This window comes from Heterocephalus glaber, unplaced genomic scaffold, assembly GCF_053883595.1.
Source record: "Heterocephalus glaber isolate CG9 unplaced genomic scaffold, H.glaber_assembly_v1.0 deba00000594, whole genome shotgun sequence".
Classification (NCBI taxonomy): Eukaryota; Metazoa; Chordata; class Mammalia; order Rodentia; family Bathyergidae; genus Heterocephalus; species Heterocephalus glaber.
This window is the reverse complement of record NW_028258151.1, coordinates 17,905,222-17,919,632: the sequence shown is the minus strand read 5'-3', so window position 1 is coordinate 17,919,632 and position 14,411 is coordinate 17,905,222. Positions and strand designations below refer to the sequence as shown.

General features: G+C 49.7%; 1 protein-coding gene across 2 annotated transcripts in view; it reads left to right on the top strand.

The window, feature by feature from the left end:
• Cpt1a (carnitine palmitoyltransferase 1A) overlaps positions 1-14,411 on the top strand; it is a 52,374-nt gene that overhangs the window by 35,323 nt on the left and 2,640 nt on the right. For both annotated transcript variants that reach the window (XM_004852182.3, XM_004852183.4), the window contains exons 11-18: positions 781-969; positions 1,635-1,740; positions 6,606-6,722; positions 8,439-8,603; positions 10,982-11,116; positions 12,276-12,428; positions 13,680-13,793; positions 13,885-13,977. In XM_004852182.3, the coding sequence (XP_004852239.1) occupies positions 781-969; positions 1,635-1,740; positions 6,606-6,722; positions 8,439-8,603; positions 10,982-11,116; positions 12,276-12,428; positions 13,680-13,793; positions 13,885-13,977 (1,072 nt within the window). The remainder of the gene's footprint in view (positions 1-780; positions 970-1,634; positions 1,741-6,605; positions 6,723-8,438; positions 8,604-10,981; positions 11,117-12,275; positions 12,429-13,679; positions 13,794-13,884; positions 13,978-14,411) is intronic.

Below are 14,411 nucleotides of genomic sequence, written 5' to 3'. Positions count from 1 at the left end.
AGGTTTGAATCCCTCTCTGCCTCAACATAGCTGTGACCCAATCTCCTTGTGCCTCGGTATCCTCACCTGAAAGGTGGGGAGGGGGAGGCATAGAAATGATCAGTGAGTTGGCATAAGGAGAAGGCTCTGAGCAGATCTTGTCTCCAGGGTAGAGCGTCTCTGTACTGGAACTGGTTTAGACTGCCTCTGGGGAGGACAGGGAGGGTGAGGAAAAGGTGTGTACCTTCCCTGCTGCTGTGCTTGGCTTGACACTCCTCCCTGGCAGCTGTGCCCCCAGGGCCAGCCTGCATTCTGGCCTCGGTTCTTTCAGTGTTTACTGAATAAGAATAATGCTGTGCTGTGTACCCCACTCAAGGAACATCAGGGTGAACACATGGCAAGGCCGAGGCCCGTGTGGGCAAACAATGCAGTACAGCAGGTGGACAGATGAACCACAGCATGTCATTTTACTTGAAGAAATTCCTTCCAGGCTCGGTAGTGCATGCTTATAATCCCAGCTCCTCGGGAGGCTGAGGCAGGAGGATAGCAAATTTGAGTCCAGCCTGGGCAACTTAGTGAGACCCTGTCTCAAAATTAAAAGGGCAGGTGATGGAGCTCAGTGGTAGGCTATTTGCCTAGCATTCCCAAGGTTCTGGGTTTAATCCCTAGTACCAAAAAAATACATATTTTCTGAAAATTTATAAAGGTTATATTGTATTATTTCATACATCATGTGCCACGAGCCCTCATGAAGCTGGTACAGGTGCCACTGTTTTTAACTGTGTCTGATCATTACCACAGAATACCCTGGGCCAAATGTCGCCAGGCCTACTTTGCACGTGGGAAAAATAAGCAGTCTCTGGATGCTGTGGAAAAAGCAGCGCTCTTCGTGACACTGGATGAAACCGAACAAGGATACAGAAAGGAAGACCCAGAAGCATCCTTGGACAGTTATGCTAAGTCCCTCCTGCATGGCCAGTGTTATGACAGGTACGACCTTTTCCTTTCCACAGGGGGGAGTTTTCCTCTGTGGCCGATGCCCACCTCCAAATATCTTTACAGCTAAGGAACAAGCTTAGCATGAAAATAACTTTCCCCTTTCTTCCCTCCACCCAAATTGTCACACATAAACCTTGAGCCAGGCGCATCTGAGATTCTTCCCTTTGCTGTGCCTGGTCACTTCTCCTTGGAGAAGCTGAGATGTAGTAGCCTCTGGTTACCTGGTCCCAGGCAGAATGTGGCAGACAGGGCCAGGCCTGGGGTTAGGCCTGGGAGTCGGCTTTGGCCTTGCTCTTGGTCATAGGGCCTCCTTTTGCTTACTGTAAGGCGAAACCGCTCCCCTGCAGGCCAGGACCCTGGCCTCTGGAACTGGAGGGTCATTGTGTCAGCTGGGACAGCCTCGGCTCTCTCCAGCTGCCTCGAGTTCCAGTAATCTGTCATGCTCTGGTCTCCAGAACATACACACTTATATTCATGTCCGGCACAGGAAAGAACGAATGACTCCATGTCCAGTTTCAGCTGGGATGTACAGATGTGGCCAGTTGTCAGAGGGGTGGGTGGCAAAGGCCCTGGCCTGTCCAGAGGGAAACAGATCACTTCGGGCCATTCCTGTTAATTGGACAGTGAAGTCCCATGATCACATCTGTCTCTCACAGGTGGTTTGACAAGTCCCTCACGTTTATTGTCTTCAAGAACGCCAAGATAGGTATAAATGCAGAGCACTCCTGGGCGGACGCGCCCATCATGGCCCATCTGTGGGAGGTGAGTGTTCCTCGCTGTCAGTGAGGGCGGAAACTGCTGTTGAAAGTCCAAGCCCAGACTGACTTTCACTACTAGTATTGATCCTCCCATGTGAGTTCTTAACACGAGTACTACTGTGTGTAAAGTTACACTGCTAAGGGAAGGCACGGGAGGGCTCGTTTCCTGTCCCTTAGGACCCTGAAGGAGCGGCACATTCACCACCGCCTCCTTTCAGAGGCCACCATCACCAAGTGGCCGTCAGCTCTCAAGCAGCAACTTTAGGGCAGAAGTGTACTCAGCTTGCTCTGAAATAATCACCTTGTTGCCAGATTTCCTCATTTTTTCTGCTTATCTAGTCCCAGATAAAATGGTAGCAAGCTTGATAAAATCTTCGTTTATAAAAAGATAGTGGGCCAGGGATTTAGCTCAGTGCCACCGTGCCTGCCTCACAAGCACAAGGTCCCGAGTTCGATTCCTGATACCACAAAATAAATAAATTAATTAATTAAATTAAAAATAAAAAGGCAGTATAGAGTCTGGGGATTTAGTTCAGTGGTGCCATGCCTGCCTTGCAAGCACAAGGTTCTGAGTTCGATCCCTGGTACTGGGGGGAAAAAAAGCAGTATATCTTTTACTGAAAACATCACTTTAATTCTTAAAATTATCAGGTTATTAAAAAAAACATAAAACCCCTGTTATGTTTCTTTTTTCCCTTTGCAGTAAAGGGGATTGAACACAGGCTCTCACACATGCTAGGCAAGCACTCTACCACTGAGCTACACCCCTAGCCCAATTTTTAATTTTATTTTGAGAGAGGGTCTCTAAGTTGCCCAGGTTGACCTCAGCTTTTGATCCTCCTGCCTCAGCCTCCTAAGGAGCTAGGATTATAGGTGTGTACTACGTTGCCTGATTCAAACGCCTATTACCTTTTCCCCAACCCAGCATTTAAAAATATAGGGCTGGGCTGTGGATGCAGCTCAGTAGTAGAGACCCTGAAAAAAAGAAGAGAAAAGAAAAAAATTGCAGTGTGGATCGGATTGACTCCTGCCAGTATTTTTTTTTTAATTTGCCTACTCTCTGAACCATTGGAACTGTTTCATATTTGGCATGAAAAAGTGAATGAAAGTTTTGCTTCCTTAACTCACCTGTCAGGTTCTTGTTTAAAGAAATTGCCAAAGTGCAGAATTAATAGCAGTGGATTTGGCACAGAAAGTAATATGTTCACTCGTTTAGACGAGACTTGGGTAGTTATTTTGAAAGCAACAAGCTTCCCTGAGATTCACAGTGAATATAAAACTACCTTTTTGCAGTCTTTATTTCCTTGCTGCTGTAATAAAGGAAGCAGAATAAAATGGCCTTAGAGTCAGAGCCTGTGTGGAGTCACAGCTCAGGGGCTGGGGGTGGCTTCCCTCACCCTCCTTCATAGTCCCAGTGTGTGGAACCAGGTGTATGTGTCTGAAATTCCCACAGTAAACTTGCAAAGGAATCAGAGGACACAACAAGGCGAATGTCCTTTGTCTAAAATGTTTGAGGCTGGACTTGGAGTTTTCCAGATTTTATACACTTTGCCGGTTGAGCATAATTTCTGAACTCTGAAATGCTCAGAAATCTGACCCTATTTGAACACCAACATGATGCTCTAAAAGTTTCAGATTCTGGATTTTGGATTTTCAGATTAGGGACACTCAACCTGTCCTTTTTTCTCCAGACACCTGTGAAGGCTTCGAGTCTCAGTGCTTCTTTTTATAATATTGCATCAATCCATTTTTTTCCATGGAGCTCAACAGTCTTACGAGCAGGCGCCCTGTCACTCAGGGCCTCACACATGCCACCCTCTGCCAGGAGGGGAAGGGGCTTCCTGAGGGTCTCAGCTGACCCCATCTTCGGTGGGAAGGACCCTCTCCCAAGGCCAGGGGAGGAGCTCCTGTCTCACCATCCTTCACCTCCTCGACTCTCTGACCTCTGGTTGGGGTCTTGGCAAAGCCCCAGCAGCTGCTATTTTAGCCGAGGAATGTTTTCTACACGGGAAAAAGGATAAAAAGGAAAACACAAAGCTCTCTAGGCTTTAAGACCTTGGTTTGATCCGAAGACATTAACAGATGATAAAAAGCAGCCAGGGCTCTTGGCCACACTGGCTCCTTTGGTAATGCCAACAGAGCGAGCATTTCAGCAAAGGATGCAGCAGAGATCAAACTTAGGTGCCTCTGGACACAGCCTCAGGCACAGGTACAAGATGTTACATGCTGTTCCGAGAACATTCTGAGTAATACATGCCCCAGAGCTGTTTGGTAAAGGAGAGACTCTGAATGCCAGGCAGGGCACATTTATCAAAGAAGGAAATCTAGTGCTATGTACAAGGTCAGGCTGATTTTTTTTAAAGTACTCTGAATAAGACAAGAATAAAGGGATTTAGTCTTAGATAAGGGTGACCAATTAGAAGTGGTGTTTAGGTGTTACTGTCCAGCCAGCAGAGGGCCTGGCACTCCAGGGACATAGCATGGAGCCCAGCACCTGTGGATTTTGGTGGAGACTGGACTGGTCTCCCTTCCTGGGGTCTTGTACCACATTGAAATGGGACTGGTAGAAGGATGGGATGCTAGCTCTTGATGTGTTTCCTTCTTTGTTTTTGTTTTTTGATACAATCTCACTATGTAGCCCAGGCTGGCCTCGAACTCACAGTTGGCCTCCTGAGTGCTAGGATTACAGGTGTGCACCGTCATATCTGGTTCCTTGAAGTATTTCTTATGTTTAGCCATGTTAGGATCTGGGAGTCCCAGTGTATTTCCGTGTTGGGGTCCTGGAGCCCCACTGTGTTTCCCATGTTCTGGCACGTTGGACTCCCAAGAGCCCCCATATGTTCTCCATGTTCAGATGTGTTGGGTCTGGGAGTCCAGACTCCAAGCAGCTCTGACTGAGCGAGCTGGCCCCTGCTCGCTGGGGCTGCAAGTCAAGCATAAGTGGCCTCTCCCTGCATCCTCCACCTGACAGTGTCAGCCCCTGAGCTTGTGCTGTCTGGCTTCCTCACTGGGATGGAGGTCCTGAGACAAGGAATCTCCTTTTCATTATGCTTCAGTTGAGATACACTGCACATACTGTGAAAGCCACCCTGTTCAGTTTACTAGTCTATGGTTCTTGGTACATTCACCAGGCGATTGTGCTGTAACTACTGCTATGCACTTTTGGACATTCTTATCCCACCCCACCCCAATAAGCTCCTTCATCCTCTGTCCAGCCCCTGAAAACTGCTGGCCTGCCTTCTGTCTCTGTGGCTGTTGTGGATGTTTCACAGAGATGGAATCAGACAGTCTGTGGCCCCTCACGTCTGGCTTTCCCTCACCATAATGATTTCAGGGTCTATCCAGGTCATAACATGTACTGAGGCTTCACCTTTTCATAGCCATGTAACATTCCGTTGTGGCCAGAGCACTTCTTGTGTATAGGTTCATCAGTTTGAGGCTTGAGTTGTTTGCACTTTCTGGCTATCAAGAATAATGCTGCTGTGGACAATCATGTGCCGGGTTGTATATTGGTACACTTCATTTTCTGGAGTGCACACCTAGGAGTGTAATTGCTTGATCATGTGGATATGCCATTTCTTGAGGAAGGCTGGAAATCCCTGTGTGTGTTGTCAGAAAATGGCGTTCACACTAAGCAGTTCCTGCCTTCTGGGCCTCACATTACTTCGCTGACCATAGCAGACACCTCGTGTGTCCCAGGAGGACATGGATTTGGATGAGCACCTTGCCTTACTGAAGCCCAGTCTCATGTGCACACATTGGTTGGCAGTTGGTACCCACAGGCTGGACATGAGCAGTCCAGGGACAGTGTTGTCTAGAGCCGAGGCCTAGAAGTAGGCCCAGAGCAGCTTGGAGCGGGCATCAGAGTAAGGCCTGGCTCTGCCCCGACCTGTTGCGTGACCTTGAGTGAGCTGCTGACCTCAGCTGCCTCCTTTCTCACCTTCAGAATGGAATGGGCTCACTTACCAGGTGTTGGTGTGAGGACACCAAGTGCCAAGCATATTATAACCACACTCTGAGTGTCAATGGTTTGGTCTTGAGGTAGCTCTGTAAAGAACAAGGTTTTGTCCCTCTTGGAGGCCACACGTTTCGTGTAACACTACTGTCTGTAATGTCTGGGTTCGTGGTGAAATAGGTTTGGTTTTTGTCCCTGTTTCCTGACACACAAACTTCTGGAACCCTCAGAATCCTCAAAGTGATAATGTCTTTTGGGTACAAATGATTGGCTGGTGCTGGAGCCTCCAGCTGGCTTCAGAATAGGGCTGGTGGCGGGAAAGTCCAAGGCAGAACTAGAGAGTTCAGACTGTCAGTCCCAACCCCAACCTCCAGGGAGGGCCAAGGGGGCGAAGGTGGAGTTGGTCACCAGTGGCCAGTGATGTAACCAGTAATGCCTCCATCAGGAAGCCTCCATAGAAACCCAAAGGATGGGGTTTGGGGAGCTCCCAGACCCCTGAATCCCAGGAGTGCCTGGAGGGTGGCACACCTAGGGACTACACTTCCCCTTGCCCTGTGTCTCTCTCTGTCTCTATCCTTTGTGACAAACTGAGATACGCCAGTCATGTAAGCTGGTGCTTCCTGGAGTTCCATGAGATGCTTTGGGGAATTAATCGGACCCTAGGAGGGAGTTATGGAAACCCTAATTTGTAGTACTTGGTCAGCAGCATGGGTCACAGAAAGAGCTTTCACCTGGCACCAGAAGTGGAGGGCAGCCTTGTGGGATGGAAACCCAGCAGGTGTCCATGCAGAGTGTATTCCTGCCTGGCATGTGGAAACCCCCCATGTTCAGCCAGAGGCGTTCTTCATGGAGAGCGCAGTGGAGAAGCTGAGTTTGGGCTTTCCATTCAATCTATGTCTTCCTGTTTTTCACAGGAAATCATGGCCACCGACTGGTTCCAGCTGGGCTATGAGGAGGATGGACACTGTAAAGGGAACACCAACCCCAACATCCCCTACCCGACCAGGCTACAGTGGGACATCCTGGAAGCAGTAAGTCCCAGTGATTAAATGATTTTCACTGTTTGAGTCACTTTCTCATTGCTGAGACCTGACACTTGAAACTTAGAGGAGGATTTATTTTGACTTATGGTTTTTAGAGAATTCACTTACTGGTTGGCTGGCTCCAAGGCAGGAAGTTATGGTGGAAGAGCCTGGCAGAGGAGAACTGTTCTTGTCCTGGCCACCAGAAAGCAGAGAAAAGGGAGGAGCTGGGGAGGGAGATGAATCCTTCCGGGTCACACCCTCAGGGACCCGCCTCTTCTCACCAGGCCCCTCCTCCTAACAGCATGTTTGGCTCTGAACCCATGACCCAGTCACCTTCCAAAAGCCCCACCTCCGAACTTTTGAGGGCCATTCTATATCTAAACCCTAGCAGTGACTTACCCCTGTGGGAAGCGAGTTTGATCTCTTACCACCTGATCTTCCAGCAGTACTTCCTCAGTGTTCCCAAGCTCCAGTGATGCCTGTAGTCTGAAAGCTGTTTCCTCTGGGAGCTATATGAGGCCGAGCTGCTGTGGGTGCCCCAGTAGATAATTCCTGCATTTGAAACTTTTGGCCAAGGTGGCGATGTTCCATCTCACACGTAAACTGTTCATCTGTAAACTCTTCACAACAAAGAGGAAAAACCCCAATCTCATAGGGTGGAAATACTCTACATGGCTAATTTATAATCTGCCCAAGTTGATGAACTTTTGTTCCCTTAAGGATTCTCAGGCACAGTCCACTCAGCAGAAGCCCTTCAGGGAAGGAAACAGGCCCAGCTTGTCTGATCAGGCAGGAACTCCTGGGCCCAAGAGGCCATTTTCATGTGGTCATGGTATGCGACAGCTCCAGGGCTGGCTCGGGCTCCACGGGTAGGCTGACCTCTGGCTGACCTAGGGCTCAGGGTCCTAGGAGACGCCAGGGCACTAGCCGTGCATTACAGACATTTTTCAAAAGAGACTTTACTTTTTAGAGCGGTCAATTTCACAGCAGAACTGAGGAAGGTGCAGAGGTTTCCTGCATGCCTCTGCCCTTCCTGTCCCTCCACCACCCTCCCCCGCTACCAACATCCCTAGCAGAGTGGCACATTGTGACAGTCTGCAAAGCTACACTGACCCGCCGTCATCACCGAGTTTGTGGCATATTTCGGGGCCACTCCTGGTGGGGCACGGTCTATGGCCTGCATCCACCATCCCCATTGTCCAGGGTAGTGTCCCTGCCCTGCAGGTCCTCTGTGCCCCACCTGCTCCCTGCTCCGTCCTGAGCCCCTGCTGCCCACTGCTCTTTTCACTATCTGCACAGTCTCCCCTCCCCCAGAAGTTGCAGAGTGGGGATCATGCAGTGCGGAGCCTCTTCTGGCACCTTCTTTCATTCAGCAGTGTGCATTTCAGCTTCCTGCATGTCTTCATGGCTTGATAGTGCTTTTTTAGTGTTGAATAGTATCCCTCTGTATGGGTATCCTCTTACTTTCTAAAACCTGTTCTTCAGCCGCCACTGTGTAGTGACGGTGGGCTTCATGAAACAAACCCTTGATTGTTTGAAGTGCCCTTTGGGATCTCACTGGGAACCAGGACTCCTTTTGTGTTCCTGCTGCTTGGGTCCCACGCTGCTCTGGGGTGGTGAGGGGCACCATGTTGCTGGCTGTCTGGGGCTCCTAGATAATGTTTTCTTCTGGAGAGTCCACATTTCCCTCCACTGAAGAGCACCTTTCCCTCCTCTCCCCAGTGCCAGGAAGTGATAGAGACTTCTCTGAGCAGCGCGAACCTTCTGGCGAACAATGTGGACATGCATTCTTTCCCATTCCACACCTTTGGTAAAGGACTAATCAAGAAGTGCCGGACCAGCCCGGATGCGTTCATACAGCTTGCCCTGCAGCTGGCTCACTACAAGGTAGGAGCCAAGAGCTAGGGTCTTGTTGGGTTACTTCTGGGGTCCTGTGCACATGCCAAGGCTGCCAGTGAGTGGAGGAGGCCTGAAGCCTGGCACAGGAGAGGAGCTGCTGGCATGGGAAGCACAGCCTTCCAAAGATGGAGGTCGCGCTGCAGCTTAGAATGTTCCTGCCAGATACGAAGTACACGTCCCTTTCGGACAGCAGTGGGTTCCTGTTTGACCCAGGAGAGGAAGAATTTGTGGGGTGGAGCAGATTGAGATCTTATTACTCTTCAAAAGGGACGGATACACCACATCACAAGCCCCCAAATCCTAGAGTGTGAAAAGTAGACATATTTAAGGCAAATTGCTTCACGTCTCTGACCTTCCTTGAAAGTGGAAACTACCAGCCACCTGGCAGTGCTCTGGGCTGGACAGGATCCCCGCAGACAGGCAAGATGCATGGCATTTCCAACTCCTTCCTCTCAGCAGCTGCCCACATGTTGGCTTGCACACAGCAGCCTCTGTCACAAAAGCAGTCTGTCCCTGTGGAAGGATGGGACAGGGGCTTCTTGTCCTCTTCCAGGAGTGTCCATCACAGAGGGGTCCTTGACAGCCAGGGTGGTACAAGTCGTGGCTTCAGCTCATCTTGTGCCTTTTCCCCCCCATACTGGTTATTGATCCCACGGCCTTTGCACTGACCTGCATCCTCTCCCCATTTTTTATTTGGAAACGAGGTCTTGCTGAGTTGCCCAGGCTGGGCTCCAACTTGCAGTGATCCTCTTGCACCAGCCTCCCCGACTGCATCACCACACCCAGCTACTTGCCCTTTTTTGTTTTGTGGGGCGAATTTTGGTTTTTTTGGACACGGTCTTGCTATATAGTTCAGGCTGGTCTTGAATTCACTGTATAGCCCAGACTGACCTCGAACTCATGGCAGTCCTGCTGTCTCAGCCTCTCCCAAGTGCTGGGATTCCAGGCGTGCACCACCATGCCTGGCAGTGCCCTGTTTTTAACCAGAATCTTTGATTGTAAAGCATGAGGGCTGTGCCCACGTGATATCTGTGGGGACAGTGATGCCGTTGCTGAGTCTGGCTGTGGGCCAGCTGCAGGTCTGAGTGCTCCACACCCTTCATGCCTGTGGTCTCTCAGCAGGGGGCACCTTTGTTCTCCCAATGTACAGGTGAGGGACCTGAGGTGAGAGAGGTCAGGTGACTTGGTAAGGAGATACTGCACAGCAGGAAAGAAGCTGGGTGGCAGCTCTGGATTCTGAGCCTGGAAGCTTGACTTTTTATGTAGTAAAGAAAATGAGCAAATGCAGGAAAGTCAAACATTAACAACAGAGAGTCAGAGCAGATAGCCACACAGTGCGTCATAAGATCATGGTGGTCATGAAGCTTAGGGGTGGGCACATAGCTCAGTGGTGGATGCTTTCCTGGCATGTGTGAGTCCTGTGTTCCATCCCTAGCAATGCAATGATGACAACAACAAACAATGATAATGGTTAATTTTTCTAAATAACATCCTCACTGAAATGTATAAACCAACAGAGTTAGATGGAGCACAGTAATTGTCAGAGACTAATACATTCACTTTAACAGAATGGAGTTGAGGTGTGGATTTTAGCATTAATAAACTTGAACTTAAGAACTGGTGAGAAAACTTTGCAGTTGTTCTGCACTGAGACCCTAACAGGAGATGATGCCTCGGCTGCAGAGAGGTTTTAGTAAGAACACTGGGCTCCATCTTAGTGGCATCCCACCCTGCGCTCCATAGCACAGTGGGAGAAAATGCTCTGGCTGCAGATGCCTCTGCCTTAAGTTAATGAGCACTGAGTGTGGCAGCCCCGCTTTCCCATGCCCCTCAGCACTGCTTCAAAGGCCTGCAATGGCCAGCACTTGCCTTGTCCCAGCTCCCAGAAGGTCACCCTTCTTCTCTTTGACCCAGGGGACAGGCTGTCCCAAGGAACCTCCCTCGGGTACCCACCGGCCCCAGGGCTGCTCCCTCCTATTGAAGGACATCCCTCTTATCCCTATTCTTGTTCCTCCCTCTTTCTCACTTCCTGCTGGTACCTTATGTCCCTCCCTCCTCTCTGGCTGTCACAGGCAGGTCTTGTGCATGGTGTCCCTCCCCTAAATTGAAGCTGGGAGGCCAGCACAGAGGGAGTTCAGTCAAGTCTTGTGCGGTACTTTGTCCTGGTGTCAGCTGCATCTTGAAACGAACCAGAAACCTGGGTCACCCAGAAGCTGACCTCATCTCCTAGCCCTTCCCAAAGCCAGTGACACCACACAACTGACCCATGGAGAGGGCCGTCTCTCTGCAGACTCAGCCACCATGCCACGTACGTGTGGTCCCCTCCCTGCACCCTCCCTGCTGCTGAGACATGTTCTCTTTCTCAGGACATGGGCAAGTTCTGCCTCACGTACGAGGCCTCCATGACCCGGCTATTCCGAGAGGGGAGGACTGAGACAGTGCGCTCCTGTACCACGGAGTCCTGCAACTTCGTGCTGGCCATGGTGGACCCCACCCAGACGGTAGGAGCCCTCAGCCAAGAACACAGCCCAGCCAAGCATGCTCTGTTCAGGGAACCCCTGTGTGTCATTTGAGTCCCTTGCAAAGGAACAGAAAGTATTAAGAGCTGAGGGTGGTGATGCTGCAGACATTCTTTTACACACTGTGCTTCTGGAAATCAGATTATGTCAGTTAGAATGGATGCAGCAGAGGGATAGAAGAGTCACTGCTGTCAGGTTGAGAACATGGCAGCTGTCACATGGGACCCTTGCATATGTGGGTGTTAAGAGTGTGTTGCCTTGCTGGGGTCCTGTGTGCCAGGCTCAGGGCTGGAAGTTTTCTGTACCCCACCTCTCACGATGCCACCAGGAGTCCTGTGAAGTATGATCTGTTCACCTTCATAGATAAAGGAACAGACTGTGATGAATTCTGCCACTTGCTGGGTCCCTGACTAGCAAGCAGCTGGAGTCAGGTCTGTGCCCCAGGATTCTGACCCCATAGCACAAGTGCTTACCTGTGACAGACTGGGAGACCCGGGTCAGGGCTCTCTGGTTCTCTGGCCAACTTCATTTTGGAAAGATCTTAAATTCTGAGGAAAGAAGCCAGCTGGGGTCAGACAGGTGGCTCTGCTCGTCCATCATTGGAAGCCTTCAGGAGGAGCCTGGAAGGCCAGGGTTTGCTGGGTGGGTCAGAGCTTCCTGGGCCTCCATGTAAAGGGCACTGGGTTGCCCCACTGCAGAACCCAGAAGAATCCGAGGTGTCTCATCTACAGGCCTGAGCTCAGGAGCACCATTTTAGCATAATTACTGGCCAGATCCAAGGTGATGCGGTGCCCTGAGAGACAGGGCCTCTACTCTGACATGGAGAACTCATCCTACATGCTTAGTGATTAGTTCAGTGTCACAGACGAGGTGACACAGGGGATCCTGAGAATGCTTTGCTGACAGACACCCCCTGCAGCCCTTTGAAGACAGAAATCTGGGGACGGGGTGGCTGGTTGGTGCATCCCTGGCACAATGCCTTGTCTGCTGCCCGCCCTGGCATATCTCATGGAGGCCACATTGCCAGCACTCTGTCAGGCTGCTGGAGGGAAAGTGACTCTCGCCCTTCATTGGAAACATAAATCCATACCACATAAGCAGGAAGGTCCAACATATGTCCTTCCTGACCTTTGTTCCTTAGGTGGAGCAGAAGCTCAAGTTGTTCAAGACAGCATGTGAGAAGCATCAGCTCCTGTACCGCCTGGCCATGACTGGCTCTGGCATCGACCGCCATCTCTTCTGCCTCTATGTGGTCTCCAAGTACCTCGGCGTGGAGTCCCCTTTCCTTAAAGAGGTCAGCTGTCTTCTGGGGCAGAACCCAGTGCCTCAGCACAGCCTTGCAAATCAGAATAGGGACAAAGAAAGTGGGCCTGTAGGCAGAGCTGTCACAAAAATGGAAAATTTGAACTGCAGCTGTAGCAGTCCATTTCTTCAATGATTTGCAATGCTTTGCTGTCAGATTTACCCTCTGACTTAATAGATGTGAATAGCTGCACAAGCTTAGGTGACAGTAAGTTAGGAAGGGAGTTCTGAGTATCTATCACCTTATGTTTTTCGCTTTGTTATTGTACTTTTGAGATGGGGTCTCACTAGTAGCCCAGGCTGACGTTGAACTCACAATTCTCTTGCCTCACCCTCCTGAGTGTTGGCATTATAGGCATGTGCTGCCATGCCCCAGCTTTAATCACCTTTGTAATGTGGTTTATTTCATAGTATGTTTGTACAATAGGATTATTATTATTATTATTATTTTTGGTACTGGGGATTGAACTCGGGTCCTTGTGTGCAGCAGATGGCAAAACCACTGAGCTAAATCCCTGGCCCTATTTCATAGTATGTTTGTAAAAAAAATTTTTTTGGGGGGGTACTGGGGATCAAACTCAGGACCTTGCACTTTCAAGGCAGGCAACGGCACCACTGAGCTAAATCCCCAGCCCATGTTTATAAAATTTAATATTTAAAAGTGGTTGTATTTAATAACCATCTTTTAAAAAATCCCTGAAAATTTGGCAGTTGGTTCCCAGCTGGTACATGTCTGATGCCACTGCCTCCATTCCAAATCATAACGAAATACATCTGCCGGCTTCTCTGTCTGAGATGCTATTCGGGGTCTTGGCCTCCAATCCAGGTCCCCTCCCTGACTCTGCAGCCTTTCTGCAGCTATACTGTCCCAAGCCAGCAAGGCCACAGGAACACAGACTCCTGGTGTCCCTTTAACCAGGAAGGCCTTTTCTTGTCTTCCCAAGGTGAGGTCCTCAGGGCAGAAGAGTTGAGGAAAGTGTCATTCCAACATTTCCTTCCCACTCTCCCTCCTTCCTTTTCTTCCTTCCTTCCTTCCTTCCTTCTTTCATTTTTGCAGTACTGGGGATTGAACCCAGGCCCTTTACTCTGAGCTATACATTTTACTATGAGATAGGCTCTCACCTTATGGCTGAGGTGCCCAGGCTTAGCTCAAACTTGTGATCTTCCTGCCTCAGCTTCCTGAGTGCAGGCATTATAGGCTTTCACCACCACACCCAGCTTCATTTCCTGTTTAATTCACCAGGTTTTATCTGAGCCTTGGCGATTGTCTACAAGCCAGACCCCGCAGCAGCAGGTGGAGCTCTTTGACTTCGTGAAGTACCCAAACTACGTGTCCGGCGGAGGGGGCTTCGGGCCGGTAAATGCAGCCCTGGGCTGTTGTGCATGTTCACAGGGGGACCTGCTGGGCTTACCCTCTGATGATCCCCGTAAACTTCCTGCTTCCGCAGGTTGCTGACGATGGCTATGGTGTGTCGTACATCATTGTGGGAGACCACTTCATCCACTTCCATATTTCTTCCAAATTCTCCAGCCCAGAGACGGTACGTATGAAAAGAAGTTTCTTTTTTCTAAAGATGGAGTTTTTTTACTTTTGGAGGAAGCACATAGTTATTTTCTCAGAAACTTTCAATTCAGTTATCTACCTGGTTTGGACTGAAATTCTCTTAACCTCAATTTTTTTTTTTTTTTTTTTGTACCAGGGATCGAACTCGGGTCCTTGCATTTGTGAGGCAGGTGGCGGAACCACTGAGCTAAATCCCCAGCCCCCTCTTAACCTCATTTTTAAAAGAAATATATTTCATTTGGCTTAACCTGCTTGCCTTTGCTAAGTGCAGTGGTGTGAAATCTTAATCTTCACATGCTTCTGTAACTTTCAAACTCTTAACTTTTGGAAGGTGGACAAAGAATAGTGTGCACATGCCAAGAAATACACTGTCATGATAGAGTAGGGATCCATGGTGGGACAAGTGACCTC